Below are 18,824 nucleotides of genomic sequence, written 5' to 3'. Positions count from 1 at the left end.
TTCCATTTTTCCAACATATCACTGTTCATATCCTCCATGGAGAATCAACCTTATAAATTTTATTTTTGATCTTACCACATACAACAAACAAGCAACACCACCTATCGTTTTTCAGTAAAGTTTTCATCATATTCTCTCCAAAATAAACGCAGACGCAATAGTATACACAGATGGCTCAAAATAGAATGATACCGTTGGAAGCACATTTACTCTTATAGCAGAATCTACATGTTTGGTGTGCCTAAGATTTACAGCTGAATTGTACGTTATAAATAAGGCATTGAATATCATTAACCTTAAGTACTGTCATATCCTTATTTGTAGTGACTCGTGTAGTGCCCTCCAAGCTTTACAAGATTTTTACTCTAGACATCCGTTGATCACAGAAATCTATAATGCAATCGCTCAGTTGAATCATCGCAACACAGATGTGACTTTCTGTTGGATTACTAGCCACGTGGAAATTCCAGGTAACGAAAGTGGGGATTCCGCTGCTAAAGAGGCTTGTAATCAACCTCCCTTCACCACTCGTGTTGCTATTTTGGACTTTATTAATTACATCTCTTCATTAAACAGTTAGACTGTTATTAAACAGTCTCTTCGAGCAAAGTGGCAAGGTGATTGGACAGCCACCGTTGATAACAAACTCCGGGACATTAAACATTCTGTGTTGCCTTGGGTCTCCTCGTACAGAAAAATCCATTGTGAGGAAGTGGTCCTCTGTCGATTGCGATTAGGCCATACTTGAGTCACACATAAGTACCTAATGTCAGCAGGTCACGCACCACTATGCGCACAATGCAATTGTCATATGACCGTGCACCACATTCTTGTGGTTTGCATTCTTTATGCGGCTTTGCATAGTAAATTTAAATTGCCCAGAAATAGCCATCATTTTTTGGGCAATGACAACAAAGTTTTAGACCGATGTTTCAGTTTTAGCATCGTGCTGCTCTTATAACTATAATTAAATATTGCGGTCTATGGTTTTGTTTTTGGTAAAGTTTATAGTGTCTGTTTTATTTTTATTTTTTTCTGTGTTTTTTTTTTTTTTTATTCTCTTATCCGAGAAGGGGTCCCTTTACATTCCTCTTGGATATTGTGAAATACTATATTTATATTAATTTTATATTGTGTTTTTTATTTTTATTTATATATTTTTTTAAAATAAATTTTATCCTATTTTAAAATTCTGACTGATATTAGTTATAAGTCCTTTGTGATATTAGTTAAGTATTTAGTGATATTAGTTTTAAGTTTTATTTCATTTTTAATATTTTAGTTTTACATTAGGTATATAATTTTGTTAATTATAGATTTTTAGTTTAGTTACAGGTTTTTTAAAATTAGTTATAGTTCTTAGTCATTCTGTTATCCGAGAAGGGGCCCTTTAACCCCCTTTCAGAGTTTGTATAGTTTTATTTTTAGTTGAATTTTATATTTTTTATTTGATTATATTATCTTATTGTAATTCCTTATGAAAGCTTTCATTCCGGGCGATGATAACACGAAAACGTTTTTCGCTCAAAAAAAAGTACATGGTGCAAGCTTGTTTTACCATTTTTTTTTTTTTTTAATTTATCCCAAAAATCGAAAAAGCTATGTTTTTATTTGTTGCATTTTTATTAACCAAATTGTTTTTAATGTTTTCCTAGGCGTACTAGTAGTAATGTAAGCGACCCAAAAAATACTTTGGGGCTGTATTGGGGGTGGGGGAACTGATCAGAGTTGGAATATACAGATTTTTTGATTTTTCAAAATGTTTTTTGGAGTATTTAAACTTTTAATATTATTAAAATGTTTTAATAACATTTTTCTTTAATTTTTAAAACTTGTAATAATAATTTTACAATAAAACTTCATCATAAGTTACCCCTGCCCTAAAAAATAATCTTATGTAACTGTTTTCATGTATAAAAAGCCCAAAACCCCAAAAAATTTTGATTTTTGACTTTTTCTTAACTGCAGTAATAAGCCCTCATTTAAAGCTTTTCAATGATATATCATAAGCGATACTTATTTTCATTGGTTCCAGAGTTATAGCCAAATAGAATTTTGATTAATGAAATATTTGGACTTACAAGGGGAAGGCATGTCGATCAAATCCAACTTTATCTCCTTTTTTTTAATTTAAATATATTGATTTATTAATAATTATCAACCCGTGATATGAATAAAATCAGAAGTTATTAGTCAATTAAAATTTATGTACTTTTAAAAATGTGTATATATAATTTAATAGCCATTATTACATGTGTGTATGTAATGGACATCTGATTACGTAATATTAATTGAAAATTATTATTTAGAATATATTATTTTTGGATTTTCTAGTTTAATTTTATTTAATTAATCTGGAATTTCTATTTAATTTTATCTACATTAAAGTTAACTACAGAGTGACTGAAAAAATAGACCCTCACAAAAACAACATGTACACTGGGGCATACATGCTCGCTCTTTAATAAATTGCAAAAATTTCTTATCTTTTAGTTCATGGTTTCTCTTTTATTGTCAGAAAATATTCTACCTAAGTTGGAGTTGATCATCATATCATTCATTTGTTTTTTGTTGCCAAACATTTAATCACTCTTTGGTTTGATATAATTCTTCTGATTTTAATTTGTGTACACGTTCTCTACTTTTCAAATTTTTTCTCTTTATATTCATCATCCTCTCTTCATCATTTCATTCTTTCCTTGATCTTAATGTTTTCTTCCTCTTTATATTTATCATCTTCTCGTAACAGTTTTATTCTTTCCTTGTTTGCAACATTTTCTTCCCATTTATTCTTTGTTTTTGGTTGCAACATTTGCTTCCTTTTTATATTTATCATCTTCTCTTAATTTTTTTATTCTTCCCTTGTTGTTAACATTTTGTTGCTCTTCATATTAATCTACTTGTCATCTTTTTGAGACTCATTTCTTCATGTTATTTCTCTTTTTTCATTTTTGATTATTCACTAAATAATCCAATAATAAAAGCTGAATATTTTTCACTGTAAGGTCAAAATTAACATTTTTAACCAGTATACAGGAGTTCACTAAACGGATTAGTTTAATTATTATTAACTTTTATTTTTCCGACACACCAGAAATCTGAAATTTTTGTTAATCAGCAACTCACAAAGATGCAAATGATACTGATCTAGTAATATGAATAATAAAGGGACTTTTACTCCTACTATTCTAATATTTCATGTAAGATTGTTGAATTTATAATTGTATATTTGATGTTAATAAAAATAACTAATATTTCAGCAATTATGTAACTGTCCACTTCAATAAAGAATTAGAGGATCATATCTCACTTTCAAATGAAATAAGTTTAAATGAAGTACAGCAAAAAATGTGTATATATAATTTAATAGGCATACAAGAAAGTAATGTGGTGTCCACGTCAAATTTTTTATTTCTGTTTGCAAGATTTGCTATGTATAATAAATCAGTCTGTCTTCAGTTAAGATTTCATTCATGTTATCACTTTGTTTGGCAAACTGTACACTTAACTACATAAAAGATATTAAACAGAACACTTATTTTTTTTGAGCTGATTGGTTGACATTAGAAACAAAATGTAAGAATGATGATAATAGTGCTTATTTTGATCAGTAAAATTAACCAGGTAACATGATGATAATAACTATTGCCTTATATGACAATATTATTGCATCACTTACAAAAATTGGTTGTTACTGGTGGGTAAGTCGTCATCTTACATGCACCACTTTGTGTTTCATACAAATATGAAGTATCTTTTATGTAGTGATAATGTTATTAATTTCATGACATTTTAGACCTTCCAGGTAGCAAATTGTACCCATTATTTATTAAAAGTACCAGTTACCATATATGCAAAGAGAGTTCTAAAACAATTTGACTGTCACAGTAATGCTAAAGTATTAACTTTAAAGAGCTTTCGCATACAGATTGTAGTATGATTCTGACTTTTATCAGTTTGCTACAAAATTTTAAACACATCAACCAAACTTGATTTATCATTATTCCAGCTGAACATCAAACATCGTTATAGTTCAAAAAAATAGCTTGTCGTTTGAGCTTGGCTGTGTTGATTTATTTAGTATTACATGTTAGTTAATTTTTTCTTCTTATGCCTTTTCCAGTCACTAGGATTTAATTTACAAAAAAAAGTTAACCAATTAACATTTTATGAAATTTTCAGACAAAGAATCTCATTTAACTGTAATTGATTAAAAGAAGATGTTTTATTGGCCATCTCTCAGTCCATTTATAGATTTTGCCTATTCCTGGATGCCTGGACCAATTTATTAAAATATTGCATTTACTATCAAGAAACTAACCACCTCTTTGTTGGTTTTAAGATTTTTAATCTATAGTTTGTCAGCTGAGAACAAAATGTTTACTTAAAAAAATTGTTATTTTCAAAATGACTGCTCTATCAATTTTGAAAATATTAAATGTTTATTACCAAAACAGTTCCGTTTGATAAATTATTTGTATATTAGAGAAAACCTATAAGGTCCACCTTCTATTAGGATAAATAATTTTTGCTACAAAAAAAGTTATAAAATTCAATGTAATAATTTTGAATGTGTAATAATGTGTGTCCCTTACTTTAATATCGCATATGAATTTACAACATAATTTATATTAGTATATGACTAAGCTTCTACAATAACTTGTTTTTATACATTGTGTATTTGAATAATTTCATATAAATTTTGAATACAAAAATTTGCTACAATATCATGTAACTTTTTTTTGCGATGCCTTCTTTTTTGACATAACATTTTTGTGCTGTACATTTTTCAATGCATTGTTAAATTATTCTATAAAGCATGTATATTCATACATTTATATATTCATACATGAACATATTTCTCCATGTTCATGCTTAGATGCATGCACCTATATGAATATATGAAAATTTCTCTTCTGTTCTTTTGTTTAATATAACCAATTATTAAATCTTAAATAATCCATTTTCTATTTTAAATCATTATATTTAGAAAATGTAATACAGAATCTAAAATTAAAAAGTTCTTTTTAAATTTATTAGAAAAAGTATATAGAAAATGTATGTTGAAGTGTGGTGTGATATTTTTATTTATTATTAACTTGTATAACATTTATTGATAACAGATTTATTATCTATTAAATTATATTATCAAAGGATATAAAGCTTATTTCAGTACATTTCCATTTTGATAAAAGTTATATATATATATATATATATATATATATATAAAATTTTATGTATGCCTGTTTAATATGACACTCTTATACTATCTAATAATACTTATGTTAATTGTTATTATTATTTATATAATATATATATTTTTTTTTTTGTTTTTTTTTTAGTAAATTATTTCTTTATGCTTGTTGAATTACACTGCACCAAATTCAACCAGCTTATTATAGTAAATATCCCCGTATTACAATACAGGGATTCCCAAAAAAAATAATTATTTTCTGTAGGCAGTTGAGTTGGCAGTGCTGCCCTCTCCCACTAGATATCTTTTCCTGCTAGGCACTCTGCCTACTCAATTGGCCAGGTAGTATTCACAAGAAACCATTGCAGCAAACAGAGTGATTGTTTTCTTTAGCCCCTCCTCTCTACAATTCTTCGATAGCAGACTTTACGAAGTAACATGTCAACATCAAATTCTGTTTCCTGTTAAAGTGAACAGCAGCAAAAATAGTTTGAATGCTTTGGTAAACTTATGGCAAGGAAGCTCTTAAGTCAGGCAAGAATTTACAAGTGGCCAAATGCCTCCGGAAGATGAACCCCCATGTAGGTCATCCCTCAATGTCCAGACAGAAATGTTCAAAAGTATGCAGTAAAATCATGTTCGATCATCACAGAACAATCGACAAATTGGAGGAGATAACTGGAATTTCTTGAAATTCACACTAGAGGATCCTAACTGAATATTTGAACATGAGATGTATTGCGGCAAAGTTGTTCCACAACTGCTTTCCGATAACCGAGGGAGAACTGTCAGAGTGTGCCAGGAATTAAAAAAGCAGTCATAAACTGACTCAGATTTTTGTCAAAAGTCATAACAGGGGATGGATATTGCTGTTATGACTATGACCCTGAAACAAAACAGTAGTCCAGCCAGTGGAAGACAGCTTCATCACTCAGACCAAACAAAAAGCACACCAAGTGAAATGAAATGTGAAGTCCATGATCATTTGTTTTTTCAACATCAAAGGGGTTATTTACATTGAATTTGTTCCCTAGAGCACCAGAGTGAACCAACATGCAATCTACAAGTGCTGAGCAATTACATGAGGCAGTTAGAAAAAATGGCCTGAATTGTGGGAATCAAGGAAGACTGGCTGCTTCATCATGAAAATGTGCCTGCCCACACAGCATTGAAAATCAACCAGTTTTTGATGAAAAACAGCAAGAAAATTGTTTCTCACCCCTCTTACTTGCCCGACTAGCCACTGTGACTTCTTATTCCCAAGAATGTAGAAAAATCTAAAGTGAAAGCATTTTCAGGATATAAAAGAGGTTAAGAAAAATTGCTGGAGGCATAGCAGTATTAGTTCAGAAAAATATAAACAATGTTTCAAACAGTGGAAAAACCATTGGGACAAGAACATATCATGTAATGTACTGTTTTTTAACCAGTGGTCTGCAGAAAAACTTTTTATAGTCAGTGAACTTCTTTATATTTATTACATAGTTTAACTAATTTCCTTGATTAGATTACATTTTTACATTACAAATTATGTAATATTAAAAGTATAATTGAGAAAAACTCAAAATTCTTGGTAAAAGAAGTTGAATCCCTTGAACAGGTGATGTTTGTATCATCAGAATTATAAAACTGTTACAAAAAAAAAGAATCCAAATTTTTATTGGAAAGATTTGGGTTCCATTTTTCCCCCTTGCTCATATAAAATTTATAAAACAGTTGCAACTTGAAAAACAGATGATATATCAGAGGTTATAAAAAAAAGTTTAATCTTAGGTCGGGTCCTATAGGAACCCCCTCCTTTTTTAAAAAACTGTTTCTATGTTAGAATGCAGATAGATTTTCAGTTTTGAAAAGTAAAGTTTAAAAAATTGATATTTTAAGTACTATTCCCACTGTTTTTTTGGAGCCTAAAAATTTATTTATCAGAGTAACTATTTATTTCAATACATGACCAAATTTGGTGCAGTGTTATTCAATAAGATTAAAAAAAGTCAATCTGCTAAAACAAAAAAAAGTATGATTACCATGATGCCCCCTTCACACCAAATCTGGGAGATATATATTATGTAGCCAAATATGTGTAGAATTTCAAATCTCTTAATTAACATATTTTTCAAGATTTAAAGCAAAAATTGCTTAGATATTATTTAATTTATATTAATGATTTAACAAAATGACCAGATTTTCTCATTGTACAATTTTATATTTTTATATAGTTGCACTGTAGTGTATCATTTGTTATCCATTAGAACATTATCTGTAAGATGAAGTCTACAGAAAATTACAAAAATTGTCACCATTCATTAATTAGCTAATTAATTAATTAACTCATAATAGATGGAGATCTAACCAACCACCTTAAGAAGCTTTTGCATTAATTTAATCTGCTGAATTCTGTGCTCTAGTTTATCCAAATTTAAAAAATACAGCTTGAATCCCAGTTAAGTAATATGATTGTAACCTATAATGTAACCTAAAATCAACATCATGACCATATAGCTAATAATACCATTCAACAAACAGCCACCTGGGTTTTCTGAGTAAATAACATAAAAATTGTTAGTTGACTCCTTCTCTACAATTTCACGCAAAATTGAATCTATATTTAAAAATTGTCTATTATAATTCTATTAAATCTATTATAATTATAAATGACAAAATCTATTATAATTTACTAAATGACAAAATTATTTCCAATTTATTATATTAGATGTGGATATAAATTTTTATTTTGCTGTTTATTCTGTTTTTATCTTCTGATAGGGAATCAAACATTTTGATTCCCTATTTTTAAGTTTTGAAGTTTGAAGACCACTGTGTTTCTTTAATGAATGTTTAAGTTACAGCCTTTTGTTCCACAAAGTCTGGACATCTCAGTAAATAAAGTCTTTGAAAATGGAATTTACAGTAATGATAAAATTGCAGTGGCAAAACCACTTAATGAGCCAGTTCTAGATTTATTAATTAAACAATATTGGGTGCAGTTTCATTGCATGCAGTTTTCTTTTGTTACTAATTAATTTCTTAATCAGCTAATATCATTTATTTATATATATATATTTAAAATTAATGTTATAATTAGCATCCACTGAAATCCAAGTTATTGAAAAACATGAATGAACAAGACTGATGATTCTACCAGATGTTTTAAATGTATGAAGAAGAAAAAATGTAGTCAAAAAAGGTGTAAATAGTAGTAAATTTTGATAGGAAGTAATCATTGTTTAAGTATAATGTGAAAAGCATAATCATGAATAATCCCTTAAACATTAACAAATTCTCAGTTGCCGTTGTGACGCTCCTATCGAAATCTAGTAACTGCAAATTAGATTGTTATTCATTCCTCACAACTTGTCAGAAACCGGAATCCCCACTGGGAAGAAAATATCATTAATCTTTAAAAAATGTAAATAATTGTCTGCAAATTTTATTGACAGATAGTGTCAGAGTGGATAGACAGCCAGCAGCTATTCCATATGAACAAAATTTATTTCCTGAATACGCTTTGATATTCATATCCTAACTAACCCATTCCACCTGAGGACAGTACATGTGTGCATGCTTTTTACAAGTAGCAAGTATCCTTCATTCCATTTCTATTGAATTTATTTTTTTTTTTTCATTTTTTATTGAATTTATTTTTATATTATGTGTTCTTGAGCTGCATCCCAAGATCTGGTTATACCTCAGTAAGATAAACCTAAGTCTAAAATGATCTCAATTTATCACCTAGCTTTCAATATCATAAATCTTCTTGGCCTGTATTGCCTTTATACTTCTGCTGAGAGATTGTCTGGGTTCAGTTTAAAAGAAGCCTTAAAAATTGCCATATTGTTATTGCATTATTCAATATAAGAGAACTGTAATTTATTTTCATTACCTTATATTTTTATGTTTTTATTACTCAATTTTGTGTAGACTTTCTGCGGAAATTCTTGCAAAGAGTTGGTGAACTGCAGTCCCATGAGAATACTAATAATGTTGGACAAGAAGTTTATAAAGACACTTTGGGTAAATATCATCCGTGGTTAGTTAGAAAAGGGGCAGCTATGGCTATGTATGTTCTTCCTACCAGAGAAGTTCTTCTTAAGAGAGTAAGTCTCTCTATTCTTACTGTGTGTATTTGCATGTGTATGTGCTGTGTGTATACATGTGTACCTTTACATAAAAGACTTGACTATAAAGTTACCGAGAAAAAGAGGCAGATTGCAATTGTTTAGTGACATCCACTTTGTTGTGATGCTGTGTAGCAGCATTTTAAGAATTTTCTCATACTGCCTACAAGTTTGTGTGATTTTTACTTTTGGTTTTATATTTGTGTGAATGAAGTTGTATTAAGTTTTTTGTGATAATTTTCTTGATAAAAAAGTTAAAGGGTGCTGAACACACTGAGTGTTCAGTATCAGAGTGTGTGTATGTTAAATTTTATTTTAAATTGGAGAAATTATAGCTAAAAATTTTAAATGTTATAAGGATGAATATATGAGTTATGACTACGTTATGAGTGATCTTATTTTTTTGAATTAAGCAAAATAACAGTCTAAAACAATGAAAAATCTTATGTTCTACCAAAATCAAAATGTTAGAAAATTTCTTGCAATTATGAGGAAAAAGTGTTAACTTACATCAGATATCAGAAGTGGCCATTTGTGGAAAATCTGTCATTTCATTTTGACTAAAATACTGAACATTATTTTAAAATTTATGCCACAACTGATGATGGAGAAACAAAAAGAAAAATCCACTGTTGACAATCTGGTGGTTTTCGATCTGTCAAATTATAACTAAAGCAATTTGAAAAATGTCATAACATATGATGAAATTTTGGATATTCAGTTATAATATAATTGAAGTCAATACATAATCAAAATAGGAGATGGGAAAAGTCACTGCAATTACAAAACAAAAAATGTAACAAAATCATTCTAACACAAGAGGTAGATGTCATCAAAAAGTATTATTTGTAGATAGTGTAGTGTTTAAAAAGACAGTTAAAATGGAATGGCCGGTGGTGTGGGTCAGCTATTTATATATGCTGCACCACTTGCACGTCATTGTATCGGTAAATTTTTGGTGAAACATGCAACAACTGTTTTTTTTTTCAGTTCCTATCTGCTCTCCTGAACTGGGTTCTGCAATTTGTTTTTTTTTTTTGTTTTTAATATTTAAACTGAATCAGCCTTGGCTAAACAGTAGAAGAGAGTAAGGAAAATTTTCTATTAGACATTATTCAAAAAAATTCCAGGAAGTGTTCCAACAGTGAAAAAATTCTGGAAATGTATTTGAGGGAGGGAAATACCTTGGCATTTCCCTCCCTCAAACACATTTCAAGAAGACAAGCCATATTAATATAAAAGTTACCAGTTTTTTTTTCAAAATTCAGTTTCTGTTTTCCTTCATATATATATATATATATGAAGGAAATTATATATAGTCATAATATACGTATATATATATATATATATATATATATATTATTCTGCTATACAATATTTTCTCTGTAACTTTAAAGTATAGATTTTCATCTTTTCGCTATCCATTTTTTTCTGTTTAATGAGAATAAAGAGATCATAATTATAAAAAGTCTATGTTCATCATTATAGATCATTGTTTACTCGATGAAACTGATTATTAATAATTTTGATCTTACATTAGACTATATTAATATTTACTTTACTTTTTTCATTCATTTGTGCAACAATTGCAGTGATTTATCTACTTCTGTACTATTGAATTTGATAAATCTTGATCAGTCATAAGAATCATATCTTATTAGCAGATATTCAGTTATAAAAGTTATTGTATTTTTATATTCAACAATGCTGCTTATTTACTTTGTTTGGGAATACGCTTATTTTATGTATATAAATATAATATATATACGAGGTGCGACAATAAAGTAATGAGACTGATTTTTCTTTGCAAGATGTGGCAACCCTGCAGATTGTGTAGGCACACACCATCTTTGACCTTGGTCTATAAGCTACTTCTAGTCCAAGCAGCACATTGATGCAACTGCTCAGTCGTAAGTTGTGCTGTAATAAGTGAACACGTGTTTGTCTCTCGTCACAGAAATGAAACCGCAAAATATTGCGCAACGGTATGCTATTTCTTGTTGCATTAAATTGGGTGAAAACGCGACGAAAAACTTATGGTAAGCTTCAGAAGGCTTTTGGAGTGGAGATTATGTCAAGAGCTCAAGTTTTTCGGTGGCAGAAAATTTTTAGTGAAGGCAGCCAACGAATGTTAAAGATGAAGACCGCAGTGGACGATCATCAACCTCACGGACAGATGTCAACTTGACCAGGGTGCGTGAAATCGTACGATCTGATCAAAGATTATCCGTGAAAATGGTTGCAGAAGAACTCAACATTGATCGAGAAACAGTTCGTCTAATATTAACTGAAGATCTTGGTATGAGAAAGATTTGTGCAAAAATGGTCCTCAAAAATCTCAACAGCGAGAAACACGGAAAAATGTGGCAGCCGATCCGTTAGAGCAAACGGAAATCAATCCAGATTTGTTGAGCTGTGTTATCACTGGCGATGAAGGTTGTTTTTTTCAATACGATCCAGAGACAAAACGCCAAAGTTCGCAATGGTGCTCAAAGGGATCACCCAGACCAAAAAAAGCTCGCATGTCAAAGTCAAAAGTGAAATGCATGCTTGTGTACTTCTTCGATTCCAAGGGAATTGTTCATAAAGAGTGGGTGCCTCCTGGACAAACAGTTAACCAATATTTCTACAAAGAAATTTTAGAAAGACTTCGTAAACGAGTTCTTCGTGTCTGCGCCAACATTGCTGATAATTGGATTCTGTATCACGATAATGCGCCATCCCATACTGCTCTGTCAGTACGGCAATTTTTAACCTCTAAACAAATTTCAGTACTACCACAGCCACCTTATTCACCAGATATTGCTCCGTGCGACTTTTTTCTATTTCCAAGAGTCAAAATGGCGGTCAAGGGACACCATTTTCAAACAACACAAGATGTCCAAAACGCTGTGACGAGGGTCTTGGAGGATATTACAGAAGATGAGTTCCAAAAATGTTACCATCAATGGCAGAAGCGCTGAAATAAGTGTGTGCAATCAGAGGGGAACTACTTTGAAGGAGACAACATGAAACATGACTAAAACGGTAAGCAACATTTTTTTCACATCAGTCTCATTACTTTATTGTCGCACCTCGTATGTCTATCAGAAAAATTATTTTATTAAAAAAAGTCTGTTCACTACAAAACAAAAGCCAATGTAACTGAAGTACAAAATTATGCTTTATTTACTGTGTGTTGTTCGAGTTATTAAGAATGTTAGAGTTTATTTTTCAAGATTCTTTGTTTCCTACTAATTAAGTCCACATAGTTTTTGTGTTTTATGAACTAGAAGATGTATTTAGTCAAAAATAAAATTAGCTATAAGCTGTTTAAGATTATTAATATGTATATTTATATTGTTTTAGAAGTTTATAGAAAAAAAAAATTTAATCATAGAATAATTATATTTGTATTATGTCTAAACCTTCAGTTCAGTATGTTTTTATTTGTTATTCTTTTCAAGACAGTAAGGTATTGTAATTTATTATTAGAGATATTTTATTTAATAGAATTTAAAAAGTATATTTTCAATCTTTCAGAATAAAATAATTAATTGGGGAAACTATAATATCCTACACTCTACAGATTGATTAGGACAGGAATAGCAGGTCTGGCTTTTTTCAGTAGGCATCTTATTTATTAGTTTGGTTTTTTGTGACACTCTGGATAGAAGACAAGACTTTAGACAGGTACACTGAATCTTTATCCCATTATTCTCTTGCAAATGTAAGTGTTTGTTCTGGCAGCTACCAGAAGATGCTAACATGGTGCTACTGATGTAACCAGGGCTTCTTACCCAATTCCCATGGCACGTAACCTTAGAAAAAAAGGAATGAAGGATGAGGAAAGTGACAATCAACCTACGTAGGGGGATGCCTCCAATTAGGTAATCTATTGTCTTCTCCAGAACCATAATATCCTCCATTAATATTTTCCTCTACAAATAATTAATTACAAGATATATATTGAGTAAATGCAGAATATGTAACTCATATTATACAAGCACACGTATCTACAACAAAAATTAAGAAATTGTTAAAAGGAAGATGTGTGTTATTTTCTATGTCGTGTAATTTAACATTGTTGACACAGAATTAGTGTTTATAGTAAAATATTAGAACAATTAGATATAACCAATACTAGTACCTAAATCAATAGAAGATTACAGCCACTTTAGTTAAAAAAAAAGGAATATTCTAACAATGAGAAATTTCTCTGATGTTAAATATGGGGGAAAATAATCTCAGTTGTATAAAACTTAGCCTTATAATTTTAAGTGATAACTTCTTCATAAAAATTAAAACACCTTAAGTTTATAAAGGTCCAATATAAAATCATCAGTTATAGATTATTATAGACTGTTATTTTCATTTCACCTCAGTTTTCACAATAATTGACATCTTAAATTATAAAAGAAATAATAACAGATAGTTTCATTAAACTTATTTCCTTAGATCACCAAACTAGTTGTTGCTGTTGACTTGATTGTTGACTGTTGCTCTATGGATGAAAAATGTGAATTATTGGTTTTTAATTATATTTTGTTTTTAGACAATGCCACTATGAAAGTTTAAATAAATTAAACTTTTGGGACATTGATATAGTGTTTTTTACTATCTATTAGTTCAAAAAATAATTTTTTTTCCATCATTTGTTTTCTTTTGTCTACAAATTGTCTTATATTACTAATTTAAAACAAAAAAAGAATTATTTTGCATATGAAAAATATAAAGTTAACAGAATCACTCATTGGAAATTCTTAAATTAAATTATTTAGCTTATTAAATTACTGATTAGCTGTAAATTAAAATTTAAAAATATACTGTTAAGATTTTAAGAAGTTAAGATTTTGTTAACATGATATCAACTTTACAAGATTGTTTAAAAAAGTTAGTTGTAATTCAGTTATCAGAATATAACTTTGGAAAGGACCTTACAAATTGTTTATGTTTTAAACAAATTATAGATTTCCTGACTAGATAACACCACCATGTGAATAATTTGATTTATAATGTTTATTAAGCATGCATATGTTCAAATTACATTTTGATAACTGTGTACTAACTCATTCAATGTTTTAAGTGCCAACTATATATCAAGTTAGCTGGAAAATTTAATTTATATAAACAATTGACAGTACATTTTTTAATATCTTACGAGTATAATGTATGACTAATTCTCCAAGAGTTTAATTTATTTGTCCCATTAAATTTATATATGTTTATTGTGGTTATTAGCCAGTAGTTAATCAATTGAAATGGCATACAGGACAGTGCATCCTAACTTGAAGTTTAACTTAAAGAGACCTATTGAAATTACTTTATTAAATGTAAGTTATATTGTTGTCATTTTATCTATATTTTACACCTTCCAAAACTTTACTCCTTATTCAAGACAATCCATAGTTTAAGAAACTCAAACCTACATATATATTTGTGTATTATAACTACATACTTAAATTATTAAGTACTCTTCTTTACTCCAATAATTATTTAAATTTTTTTTTTCCAGGTTTGTGGAGAAAATTCAGATTCAGCACTGGAATGTTTGCCATCTATGTTGGAGGCCACAAATGAAGTTTACAATAGAACAGAAGCCTACTTTCAGTTTAAAAACTTGCTCAATTTACCTTGAAAGTTTGTTTTTATCATTTATGCTTAGCATTTTAAGATAAATTTGAGGCTCAGTATTATTGTTATTGGTTGTCTTCTGTTACAGAATATGTAAGTAAAACTTACTTTTTGTGACAGAGTCTTTGTTAAAAGTACATTAAAAATATTTTTAATTTCTAAGTTTAATTGAATAAAAGATGTATAGTTATACAATTAATTATAAATTTAACATTTGAATGTCATGTGTAGCTGAATAGTATTTATAGATTTGTCACAAATGATATGAGCTCTGGCAACTTTCTTCTTACGTTATTTAAATTTTATAATGTTATGTATTTTATAATGCAATTATAATTTTTATTTCATATTGTATATTTTAACTGTATAAGTAGCTTTTATCTTTATTTTTTTTGTTTTTATAATAATTATTGTGAACAGTTGTTTCTCTTAATTATTGACATATAGTGAAAACATGTTAATTATAATTTCTATTTTTTTGTAGTTTGTATGTTATGTTCCTAAAAAAACTGATAAATAAATGATTTAATCAAACTAAAGAATAATTATTGAAAATAAGGTAATGAGAATTCTTTTTGTTAATGCTACATTATCAAAACAGTGACATAAAAGAAATTAAAAAGATCTCTACAGATAGATATGTTTATCTGTTTGCTTGAAATGTATAAATCAAAAATTATTTATTTGTATTTTGGTTAATTTTCCCCAGATCATAAATTTTTTTCAGTATGAATTTTCGCAATCTTATTTCAGATAATTATAAAGGCAAATTAGCTGCTTGAATGAGAGAACACCGCTTGAATGCTTATAAATATATATCACTTGAAAATATATACCCTTCCTCAATCACTCTTTTTAGTTCTAAAAAATACATACAAAATACATATGTGTATGTGTGTGTTCTTACAAATACATATATAAATACACACTCAAACCGAGGTGAAATTTCTGGGGAACAACTTGTCAAATATGAATTAAGTATTTTATTTATTTTGTGTCAAAATGTGTATTGTTTTAATCTTCATAGAACAGTAATAATTGTCTATAGAAAATTACATTTTTTTCTATTAGAATGGAAAAGTATTTATTTTCAAACTTTAGCTGATACCTAACTTTAATGCCTTTTGTATAATAGAGGTCTTTCAGAATTGAATTTGGTTATTTAGATACTTAAAAGGCTTCATAGTTCTGAAGATGGGTGAAGTTGTATTTTAGGAAAACCCTGCATACCTGTTCCCAGGTAGTTGTTTCATTTTTTGAGGAAAATAGATTTTTGTTGCAGTGTACATTTAAGCTGTCTATGCAAAATCAAGTTGCCCTATCCAGTGTAGGCAGGATGGCTGTTTGCTGCCTCGGTTGGGCATTATATTTTCCTCTAAGTAAGTAGTTTATCTCATATGACAGTTACTCTGAGAGTAGAATGTCCATCCACACTACCCACTTTTTCTCTTTAAACTCTATTCCTATGTTCTTCTTTTCCATTTTTATTTTTGTAAGTACAGATTTGATCTTGTTAAGTTTATCCTAAGGATATTAGAACCTGTAGAATCTTGGGAAGTCAATCATTCATATGACCCTTTAATTTTGTGGCCATATCTGATAGCTTCATAGTAAGCCTAATAACTAAATAGTATCTGTTAAGCCAGACCTCCTAATCCCTTCTAAGATAAAATGTTTGTTTTGTATAAAATTTTAACGGTGTTAATAAAATATTTCTAAATGTTTTTTACAATTCATATCTTTATTTAATACAACTATAGTATTTTTTTCTCAACTGTAAATTTTTTTAAAGAGTTTTATACTGATTATTATTTCACTTTGGTTTTAAAAAAAAAATCTCTGCATTAATTTGACAAAATTTCTCCATAGCTAAGCTGAGCGTTTTGTTACTTGGGCCATTTATCAACTGGAATCAGATTTACAGCAAATGGTAATAGTGTACTGACCATAATTAAACTGAAACACCATTTACCATTAAAAAAATGGTAAAAAACCATAAAGATTATAAATTGTTGATATTATATGAATAGTATTTCCCCTGATATATGAGTATTTCTGCAATCTGTAATGTGGAAAAAGGTTAGTTTAAAAAAATAAATAATAATTTATTTAACATTAAATATGTGAATTTAAAATTGTTGTGAGAAATTCTGTACGTCAATAAAAAAATATACTGATATATTTCAATGCAATAGTTTTGTATTTTACAATGCAGTATTTATATATTTGCAATTTGAATGAGCAAATTTAGGTGCTGCAAATTTTCTCCTTCCATTTTTTTCCCCCCTACTTACCTGGGCTAGATCTGCAGTTAAGCATGACTCAGCCCAGGTGAGTGTCCTTGTAATTCAAACGAGCCTTCCTGCCTGCCGGCATAATATCTGGTATGGCAGGTCGACCTGCCGGTTGGATCTTTTACTTCTTAATTTATTTCTGTTCCCATTTTCCTGCCTCTAATTGCCAGAGGGGGGTTAGCTAGGCGCAACTGTCGTTCCTGGGCCCCCTCCAGGGACCTGGACTCTGTTTGTACGTTTTGATGTAATACCCCATTTTGCCTGCCTCAAATCGCCGGCAGAGGGTGAGCTGGACCAAACTATGTCGTTACCGAGCCCAGCAACCAGGACTAAAGCTTTTTCTCAAGACCCCATGTCTCTGATCCACTCTCTATATGCTCTTCTTCTTTCTCTGTTAGAATGTCCCTTGCCAGTTTTTTAATTGCCTTCCATACAATAGTATCAGGGGAGACATCCCTCAGATGTGTTATCTCTCTGATTTCCTCCCATCTTGAATATTCAAGGAAAGTATGCTGAGTGGAGTCTAAAGCCCACAATACACACAGTTGTGTAACTCTTCTTCAGAATTTACTTACAGTCACCAGATTCTCCATGACCAGAGAGGAGCTGGGAGGTGTAATATTCCACCTCCCCATTCTCTCTCCCCAGCCATGGCCCCAGTTTGGGTATCAAGCGGCACATCCAGGCGCTTGTCTGCACAGAGTCCCATATTTCTTGCCATTCTTGGATTAAAAGTTTCTCACACAAAAGAAGTCCCCTTCATTGTCCATTCCTTCATAAATACGCTCTTATTGGAGGGCCAGTAGCTGGATCAGTGGGACTCCCACCGCTGCAGTGGAGACCATTTGATACACTGTAGTGATTTTCAAGTTGGCTCTTCTTTGGAGTGCATTTAAGTTCCTCACATTTTTCTGGCTATTGAAAACGGCAAACCAAGCAGGGACGGCATAAAGAACCACCGAGGTTACAGCAGACAGCAGCAGCCTCCACTTTGCTGCCTGCAGTCCCCATGTGCCACCCATCAGCCATCCCAGGGAGTTGACTACTTTCTCTGCTTTCAGAAATTTCCTGAAGGTGCTTTTGGTGTAATCCTGACTTTTGAAACCACAAACCTAAGTATTTCATAAATGGTATCGTTCCTACTTGGTGACTGTCTACCAAAATGTCGATCCATTGAATTCTGTGCCGTCCAACTACTGCAAGCACCTAGGTCTTTTTGGGCTCAAGATACAGTCATTGTGACTTTAACCATCTGCTCACATGATTTATAGCTCTATTACCCGAGCTCTCCACTTCATCCTCCATTCATCCTGACATCAACATCGCCAGGTTGTCGGTGTAGGCGATTAATTTAACTTTTTCAGCGAATTCCATCCTCAGAATCCCATCGAAGGTAAGGTTCCAAAGGAGAGGGCTAAGAACAGATCCCTGTGGCACGCCCCCTCATCTGGAACCTGACTTCACCCTCCTCTGTTATCACAAGTAGTTCTCTGTCAGAGTAGAAATCTCTTATAGTCACTCTCAGATATGAACTGTTTCTGTTGTGCTATTCTTTCAGCACCACCTCCCAAGGGATGCTAATAAAATCATTGCAGACATCCAGGAAGA

At 30.5% G+C, this 18,824-nt stretch overlaps 1 protein-coding gene across 1 annotated transcript in view; it reads left to right on the top strand.

Moving 5' to 3' along the window:
* Positions 1 to 15,462, top strand: part of LOC142319629 (ceramide-1-phosphate transfer protein) — a 28,086-nt gene extending 12,624 nt beyond the window's left edge. The window contains exons 3-4 of the mRNA XM_075357140.1: positions 9,113 to 9,288; positions 14,804 to 15,462. Of these exons, the coding sequence (XP_075213255.1) occupies positions 9,113 to 9,288; positions 14,804 to 14,926 (299 nt within the window). The 3' untranslated portion in view covers positions 14,927 to 15,462. The remainder of the gene's footprint in view (positions 1 to 9,112; positions 9,289 to 14,803) is intronic.
* The last annotated feature ends 3,362 nt before the right edge of the window (positions 15,463 to 18,824 follow it).

This window comes from Lycorma delicatula, chromosome 1 (genome assembly GCF_047948215.1).
Source record: "Lycorma delicatula isolate Av1 chromosome 1, ASM4794821v1, whole genome shotgun sequence".
NCBI lineage: Eukaryota > Metazoa > Arthropoda > Insecta > Hemiptera > Fulgoridae > Lycorma > Lycorma delicatula.
Note: the sequence above shows the minus strand (reverse complement) of the source record. Positions and strands in the feature narration are given on the sequence as shown.